An 8025-nucleotide genomic window follows, 5' to 3' on the forward strand; every position below is an offset into this window, starting at 1 on the left:
AAATCTTAATATGCTATAATCAAAACCGTTACATAAATATTTTCAAAAAAACAGTTCGACATATATGTATAAGGCTTTTAGTGATAAAAATCCTCAACTGTTTTTGAATCGTATTAAGTTGATTTATCTTTAATTATCAAATATTTTTTTGTTAACTTAGACAAAATAACTGTACGCTGACAATGGGACAGTAGTAGCCTAAGTACATAAATAATGGGATTGTAAATCCAACTAAGAAAGATAATATGGATTCCAAGTAAAGAAGTTCGATTCACAAATGTTGTGAAATTATACGAAAAGAAGATCGGGTTTGCGGGAACTAGTAAATTTTTTTTTTAGAGAATGAGTTAAGATTATTGAACATGTGAAGGGATCCTTACACATGATTTCTCAAGATTCCTCACCAAGCATGACACTTAATGACAATTTTTATATTTGGCTTAGCTAGTCAAATATTACCATCAAATGGCCTAACTCATTCTCTAAAATACTGTTCTTAACTGGTTCCTGCAGACCCGATCTTCTTTTCTTATATTCCCATAGCGATTGTTAATCGAACATTTTTTACTTGGAACCCGCATAATCCCCGATAAAATAAATTTCTTTAGTTGGCTTTGTAATTACGTTATTTCTTTATTTAGGTTACCATCGTCCCACTAACCGTTTACAATCATTTTTTCTAAATTTGCCAATAAAGTTATTTACAAGTAAACATCAGTTTCATTACCTTAAGGATCCAAATCCAAGGTTAAGAAGATGACCAATATCGATTCAAATGATAGATAGTTGAGCAGATTTAAGAAACTTGAGGAAGTTGAGCTTCTTTCAATGGTTCAAGTTCTGTGTTTCTAGCCAAAGAAATCTGGCAAACTTGTTATAAAAGGGAAGAAACCATAATATTATACAAACTAGTGAAGAACAATACAAGTAAACAACAAAACATTTGCCTCCACTTTCAGTAATCGTCTCCTTTGGAAATAACCTCTTTGCAAGTTGGGCGCAGCAAGATAGTATGCTCAAACTGAGAAATATAGCTTCCTTTCACATCGCACAATGGAGGGCATGGCTATAAAACAACCCAAAGAAACCAAAATTCCATGAAAATCTTGATCAACATAGTAACTCAGAGGATATAGTCAGTTACCAAGTGTTACCTCAATGATGCCAGAATCACACAGATTCTTTAAAGCCATTAAGTATTTAGTTTCACCAAGACGGTCCAAATAGCGTCTGCAGAAGGCTAGAGTGGAGAAGTTCTTGTTAATGGTTGCAAGGAGTTGTTTAGCTCTTGGTAACCTCAGAGGGACATGACCCACATCGAAGTTTTTCATGTAATGGCTACATTCTAAGTCATCTCTCACATATCCTTTCCCTGCAGAAACGAGAAACAGTCTTAGCTAAATTTGGTTCTGCAACCACTTAGTCCAGTGCAGTCTTAGCTAAATCTGATTCTGCAACCACTTAGTCCAGTGCCATTTCTTACCGGTTGATCCAAAAGTTTCAATGGCATATAGTTCACCCTCTTCCATCTTTGTCTGCTCACCTCCTTTGACGTTAGGAACAGATTTTTCAGCATGTATCTGATAGCGCCCAATGCTGTGCCCATTCAGGTTTCTGAGACTTTTCACTGACATGGCAAAAGAGACAACACTGAATTACACCTTTTTCTAATAATCTAAACATAGACTACCAAAAGAGTTACCACTGAAGTATTTTACACAAAAGTTTACCTTGGTAGACTTTTCCATTGATCTCTACCTCATAAGACTCCATGACCTCCTGAATTGCAGCACCAACATCACAAAGACGGACATCAACCCCAGCTTCCTGACACAACAAAAAAAATATAACAGTTATCTTATTTACTTGCCACAAACCAAAAGCATGTATTGAATAACTTTATTTGATTGTTTGCTTAGTGAGCTTAAATGACCTTAGAAAGCTCAAAATTCATTTGGACTTTACATACAAAGATCAAATGGAAGAACTTAACAAACATCAAAAAAGAACCACAAGATTGCAGAGACACTAATTATTAGCAACAGAGAAAGATATGAGCACCTTGATACCGGTGTATGTTGCTTCACGGGAGGCTGCTAAAAGAGGATCATACATAGGATTGAATGCAACTGTAAAAGCAGAATCAACAATGTACCCTGCCAAAACAAACATAGGTTAATGTTTTTAATGCGACATTTACATTAAGAGATATACAAAAAAAAGAACAGATGAGCTTTGTTGTTTTTTAGCATACCATCAATATGTGTTCCAAAATCTAGCTTCATCACATCATCATACTGAAGGTTCAAGTAAATTTGAGACACATTGATAGAAGAACAAAAAGATCAAAGAAATGAAGAGAGGATTAAAAAAAAAAGGAAGTAGGACTGACTTATTAAGAGAACATCCTGTAGGGAAGGCGATACCAGCTTGAAGACCATTCTCTGATATTAACTTACGAACAGTGTTCTCTAAGGTCTCACAGATATCAATCATCAACATTCCAGGCTTCATTATGCTTCTCATATACTTCCTAACTTGACGATGAACCTCTGCTGCTTGGCGCAGAGAGTTGTATATAGGCTTTTGTAGCCTCTCCATCTCTCTCTTCTCTTCAGATGTCATTCTCCACAAATTACTACGCATTACAAAACATAGAATCTAGTCTAGACAAACATTTTTACTGTCGATTTTTGGACAAAGAGCAAAAGGTATGTGAAACTCACTCATCCTTGTACTCTTGGATTTCACCTTCAGGGAATTCTCCAGAAGGGAAGAGATCAATAACAGGAATTGAAGGTGGATCAGTCTGTTGAAGAGAACTCTTCTTCTTCTTCTTCCTATAACAGTCATCAGCTTTTGGAGTTACTTAAGATCGTTAAAGCAAGCATTGAAAGAGAATAGACAAACAAAAACAATGACTTCTCAGTTTCTCACTTGTTTTTACTTTTCTTCTTCTTTTTCTTCGTTGAAGACTCAGCTAAAAAGTAAAAAAAACAATACCAAACTAATCAAACCATAAAACAAAGACACTAGAGAAACTCAAGAAACAAACTCCCTTAAAACTACAAGATCATTCATAATCAAGAAATGATTTACCTTTGCTTCTCTCTTCTTCTTGGTTTTTCTCCTTTTCATCTTCATCAAGATCAAGATTATCAGAAAGGTCTGAAGCTAATAATAGATCCTCTTTTCCACTAGAGGACTCTACTCCACCACTCTCCTCCGTAGAAGCTTCCACATCAAGCTTTTCAATCTCCATATCAGCTAGCTCTAACAAGGACCTATAAGAGAACTCGTACAACTTTAAATGAGAATCGTAGAGATGAATGTAATAAGTCTTCTCTTTGGTTTTGAATAAAAGTCAAAACTATTCGTATTCAAGTTGTGTTTCTCTTCCGTAATATGATTATTAGTCAAGAAAATTCTAAATTGCCCAACATAACTTTGGTATCTAAATTTAATAACTCGACGCTCTTTATTAGGCCCATTAGTTAGAGGCCCATTAACAGTAATCAGGCGTAGTCTGATTAATTGAAGTTCCCATTAACTAATTGATGAACCTGTCGTTCAGACAAGAAGTGCTTTGTCATCACTACACAACGGCTACTTCCCAAATTGTCTCTTTTCTTCTTCCTCCTCTGTTCTAGGTTTCGAAGATAGTCAAATACGGTTTGGTTAATCTCTAGTCGATCGCAATGGAAGCGAGAACCGGCCGGTCTGTTCAAGAGCATCCATCGACACCGGCGCCGGTTCCTCCGCCTTCAACGCGGCGGCCAAGAGTGAGAGAAGTCAGCTCGAGATTCATGTCTCCGGTTTCTTCTTCTTCCTCCTCCGGCAGAGATCTCCATTCAAATTCTCCGAGGCATCTTAACCACAATCACCAACAGCACCAGAAGTCTAGACGGCAGTTGAAATTATCAGACGGAGGTGAGAACCGATCTTCCGAGACTGCGCGTAGCCTACACTCGCCTTTTCCTCTTCAACAAAAACGATCACAGCCGTTGAAAGAGAACCGTCTCGACACTCCGACGACGGTGCTACCTCCGCCGTCCAGATCTCGATTGAACCAACAGCGTTTGCTTACCTCCTCGGCGGCGGCTAGGCTTCTCCGGTTATCTGTCTCCACGGACGGTGAAGAAGACTACGAAAGAGAGAAGTCCAATGGCTCAGATCACACAAAGCTCTTCAACACTCCCGCCTCCTCACCTCTTCGCCGATCCCTGAGTTCATCTTGCCACGACGTTAGAGCTTCACTGTCGCTTAAAGGTTCGTCATTGCCTCCCGTGGCACCTAGTTCGAAGAGTCAAGCCGATACAAAGAGACAGAAGAAAGTTTTAGGACAACAAGTGGATGCACACTGTCTGAAACTGCTTCATAACCGCTACTTACAATGGAGATTTGCCAATGCAAGTGCTCAGGTCAAAACACAATCTCAGAAAGCTCAACCCGAGGTCAGTTGTGTTTGGTAGATAGATAGTTCAGCATGAATTTGATATAAACATCAGTGTCATAAAAGTAACTGTGGTTTTATGTCAAATTCTATATAATGGTAGTGATCTTAAGGATTATGTCGAGCTAGCAAGAGTATTTATCTTTAATGGTTGAATTAACTTTCTTGCAGAGGATGTTTTACTCGCTCGGTTTGAAAATGTCAGAGCTCTCCGACTCTGTACAGAAGAAACGCTTAGAATTGCAAAGATTATTAAGAGCGAAAGTTGTGAAGGAGATTGTGGAGTCTCAAGTAAGTCAGATTGAAGACAGTACTTGTTACATCAACAAATGTTTGGTTGGTGACTAAACTGTTTTAACTCTATGCAGATTCCTTATTTAGAACAATGGGAAACTCTTCTTGAAGAAGAATACTTAACTTCAGTATCGGAAACATCTGAAGCTTTATTGAATGCTTCGTTGCTGCTCCCTCTTGATGCTGATATCAAAGTATGTATTGTGGTTTTAGATTAAATAAGAAGAACTTGTTCCCCCACTAAATGCTTGATTCTCAAAACCAGGTTGAGACTAAAGAGTTAGCTGAAACACTTGATGTTGCCTCCAAGTCAATGGAAGGCATTGTGCAAAACATTGGAAACTTTCTGCCGAAGGTACTTATCAATGTGTTTAACACGAGAAATGAACATGAACAAATGTTGAAACTGAAACAAATTCCTTGATGCACTTTACAGACACAAGAGATGGAGCCGTTGATGTGCGAACTAGCTAGAGTAAGCAGCAATGCAAAAGCATCAGCAGAAGACTGTGGAGTTGGATTGATTAAGACACATTCATCACATGTAGGAGAATCTGTAACATAGATTTTGACATAAACCTTTGTTTCTTTTCAATTTCTGAAGGCTGAAGTGTTTTCTTCTTCTTCTGCAGATCGAAGAATGCTATCTTAGAAGTCAGCTTATTCAGCAGAAGTATGAACTCCAAGGGAGTAAACATTTTGTTTGATGATCTCTACACAGAAGGTTACCTTTACCATACGGTCAAGCACACACACAAGCATTGAAGCTCAAGTATTCTTGCGGGAAATAATAAAATTTCGAACAATAAGGCTTTGTATAATGTGTATAAATATATATGTTACTGTTAGTAAATATATTTTCTTCTTTCAGATTGTTAGTATATAGTCTTGGAGGAGAAATGATCCAAGAAATGAGTTAACCAAGCTAAACCGGATCCAAATTACATTAATTTTGTAGTAAACCGGTATCGCAAGGAGCCCAGCACCCGGCCCATTAACCAAAAATAAGGATTTTAAAACGAACGGATCTGATTTAATCACATATCCATCAGGATTTAGTCGGCGGAGGCGGAGCTATAAAATTAAAACCTCCGGCGAGATTTCGAATAACGAAAGAGAAAAAGCAAAACCCGAATTTTTGAAGCGATCGAAAGAGAAAAGGGGTAAGGCAATCATGGGGATGAAATTTCTGAACAAGAAGGGATGGCATACGGGGAGTCTCCGTAACATCGAGAACGTGTGGAAGGCTGAGCAGAAACAAGAGGCCGAGCAGAAGAAGCTCGAGGAGCTTCGTCTCCAGATCGTCCAGGAGAAGGAGCGTTCTGAGTTTCGATCTCTTCAGGAACAAGCCGGTCTCGTCCCGTAAGTTTTCCTTTATCTTCTCTCGATCCCAATTGATTTTAACCGTGTCTAATTTCAAAATTACGGTTAGGGTTTAGAGATTGTGTCTTATGATTTGGTTGTCGATTCGTCTGGTGAATGTGATAGAATTGGTAATCTGAAGTTGTGGGTCATTCGAAAAATCGGATCTTTTGGTAATATAAACTTTAGAATTAGGGTTTAGGGTTTGGAGTTCGTTTCTTATGATTTGGGGTGATTTGGAGTTGTTGGTCATTCTAAAAATGGTATTTTTAATCATGTTGCAGGAGGCAAGAGAGATTGGAGTTTCTGTATGATTCAGGATTAGCTGTAGGGAAAGGGAGTGCGAGTGGTTCAGGTGTGTCGTTTCAGAAAGAAGAGCAGCCTTTAGCGAATGCTGCTGATGCTGGTAATGGTGCTAGTGAGAAGCCAGATCCTTCGGCTCCTGGTGCGTTGTTTGAGGATAAGACGCCCTCTGCTAATGACTCTTGGAGGAAGCTTCACTCTGACCCTTTGCTTCTCATCAGGCAGCGCGAGCAAGAAGCTCTCGCTAGAATCAAGAATAACCCTGTCAAGATGGCTCTTATTCGTAAATCTGTAAGTTTGTTTTTCCCCCTCTATTGTTCATGTACATAAAAGGGTACTCCTATTGAATATTGTTTGTCTGTTTGACTTTACTGACCTGTTGGAGAATTTTCTTATTTATAGGTGGAAGAAAAGGGAAAGGGTGAAGATGGAGACGCAAAAGAGCACAAGAAAAGGCATAAACATAAAAGTGGAAAGCAGCATCGTAAGGAAACTTCAACCAGACATCATTCTGATTCTGAGGAAGATTCTGGTGAAGAGAACGGAAGAAAGTCCCATCATCACAGATCATCAGTGGATCATGATGAACATTATGAGAGACGAAGATCAGATTTAGACAAAGAGTCAAAAAGTTATAGTAAGCACTATGAGAGACAAAGACCAGAGGATGATTCCAAAAGAAGGGACAGGCGTGATAAGCACTATGAGAGACGAAGGTCAGACTTAGAGGATGAGTCCAAAAGAAGAGAAGGTCACGATAAGCACTATGAGAGACGGAGGTCAGATGTGGATGATGAATCAAAGAGGAGCGAAAATAGATCAAGTGAGAAGTATCGGTCTCAAGAGGATAGAAAAAGGAAAACAGAGGATTTAGACAATGACAAGCACCCCTCGAAGGAGAATGGATTCCAGAATAGAAGGCGGAATGGTGGTGGCTCTAAACTATCGGAGGAGGAGAGAGCTGCTAGGTTTAAGCAAATGCAAATGGACGCAGAGGTGCATGAGGAGCAAAGATGGAGAAGATTGAAGAAAGCTGATGAAACAGATGCAGTGGAAGCTAGCAAGAACAAAATCTCTACTGGGAAAAGCTTTTTGGACGAGGCTAATAAAAGTGTCTACGGAGTTGAGGAAGGTGGAAGCTCGACTATTGAAGAAAGTGTGCGTCGCAGAAGCTATTATTCACAGCGTGGAAATGAAGCTGAAGGCAATGCTTTTCGCCGCTAATGATGTGTTCCAACACAACAAGGTTTTGCGTCTTTGAAATGTAACAAAATTGTAGTAAAAAAAGAAAAGAAAGTTTGTATTGATTACTGGAACTAAAAGCTTTTGATCTTTGGACTTTGGATATGTGAGGCATAATAATAGTCTTAAGACCCATTACGTAGCCAATTTTGGGGTGGTCCAGTTCACTGCTAGTGGGACGTTGAAATGTGGTACTAGTCAAATAGACAATACATACCCGTGACAGGTAGTTAAGCATAATATTCCAATATTCCACTTTGGCTCCTTTATAGAAACCACGAGATGAAGCCACTCTCTGTCTTTTTTGAATACTTTTTTTTTTCTCAACCTTCCAAGTATGAAAAGGTTATTGTCCAGAAATATTAATTAAT

General features: G+C 38.8%; 3 protein-coding genes across 3 annotated transcripts; 2 read left to right on the forward strand and 1 right to left on the reverse strand.

Moving 5' to 3' along the window:
* Positions 1–802: 802 nt before the first annotated feature.
* Positions 803–3413, reverse strand: LOC106438212 (methionine aminopeptidase 2A). Its single transcript, XM_048775831.1, has 10 exons — positions 3100–3413; positions 2938–2980; positions 2727–2840; positions 2347–2638; positions 2255–2303; positions 2062–2156; positions 1731–1827; positions 1484–1627; positions 1155–1372; positions 803–1066 (listed from the first exon to the last, which is right to left on the reverse strand). The coding sequence occupies exons 1-10, from the start codon at positions 3260–3262 to the stop codon at positions 956–958; spliced, it is 1326 nt and encodes a 441-aa protein (XP_048631788.1). The 5' UTR covers positions 3263–3413; the 3' UTR covers positions 803–955.
* A 78-nt stretch (positions 3414–3491) lies between these two features.
* LOC106443634 (protein ENDOSPERM DEFECTIVE 1-like) lies at positions 3492–5617 on the forward strand. The gene is made up of 6 exons (XM_013885183.3): positions 3492–4454; positions 4625–4744; positions 4822–4941; positions 5013–5102; positions 5184–5291; positions 5380–5617. Exons 1-6 carry the CDS (start codon positions 3699–3701, stop codon positions 5452–5454), a joined length of 1269 nt encoding a protein of 422 aa, XP_013740637.2. The 5' UTR covers positions 3492–3698; the 3' UTR covers positions 5455–5617.
* A 178-nt stretch (positions 5618–5795) lies between these two features.
* Positions 5796–7757, forward strand: LOC106438213 (pre-mRNA-splicing factor CWC25 homolog). Its single transcript, XM_013879311.3, has 3 exons — positions 5796–6109; positions 6394–6703; positions 6815–7757. Exons 1-3 carry the CDS (start codon positions 5922–5924, stop codon positions 7634–7636), a joined length of 1320 nt encoding a protein of 439 aa, XP_013734765.2. The 5' UTR covers positions 5796–5921; the 3' UTR covers positions 7637–7757.
* The last annotated feature ends 268 nt before the right edge of the window (positions 7758–8025 follow it).

Source organism: Brassica napus, chromosome A3 (assembly GCF_020379485.1).
Source record: "Brassica napus cultivar Da-Ae chromosome A3, Da-Ae, whole genome shotgun sequence".
NCBI lineage: Eukaryota > Viridiplantae > Streptophyta > Magnoliopsida > Brassicales > Brassicaceae > Brassica > Brassica napus.

What these genes read in the sequence shown, in the direction of transcription:
- LOC106438212 (XM_048775831.1), bottom strand. Translation starts at nt 3,262, where the DNA reads ATGGAGATTGAAAAGCTTGATGTGGAAGCTTCTACGGAGGAGAGTGGT. An exon ending in ATCCTCTCTTCATTTCTTTG is followed by an intron (nt 2,304 to 2,346) that starts ATCTTTTTGTTC and finishes ATTTACTTGAAC; the next exon opens with CTTCAGTATGATGATGTGAT. An exon ending in GTGATTCTGGCATCATTGAG is followed by an intron (nt 1,067 to 1,154) that starts GTAACACTTGGT and finishes GTTGTTTTATAG; the next exon opens with CCATGCCCTCCATTGTGCGA.
- LOC106443634 (XM_013885183.3), top strand. Translation starts at nt 3,699, where the DNA reads ATGGAAGCGAGAACCGGCCGGTCTGTTCAAGAGCATCCATCGACACCG. An exon ending in CTCAGAAAGCTCAACCCGAG is followed by an intron (nt 4,455 to 4,624) that starts GTCAGTTGTGTT and finishes ACTTTCTTGCAG; the next exon opens with AGGATGTTTTACTCGCTCGG. An exon ending in AGGAGATTGTGGAGTCTCAA is followed by an intron (nt 4,745 to 4,821) that starts GTAAGTCAGATT and finishes AACTCTATGCAG; the next exon opens with ATTCCTTATTTAGAACAATG.
- LOC106438213 (XM_013879311.3), top strand. Translation starts at nt 5,922, where the DNA reads ATGGGGATGAAATTTCTGAACAAGAAGGGATGGCATACGGGGAGTCTC. An exon ending in GAACAAGCCGGTCTCGTCCC is followed by an intron (nt 6,110 to 6,393) that starts GTAAGTTTTCCT and finishes ATCATGTTGCAG; the next exon opens with GAGGCAAGAGAGATTGGAGT. An exon ending in TGGCTCTTATTCGTAAATCT is followed by an intron (nt 6,704 to 6,814) that starts GTAAGTTTGTTT and finishes TCTTATTTATAG; the next exon opens with GTGGAAGAAAAGGGAAAGGG.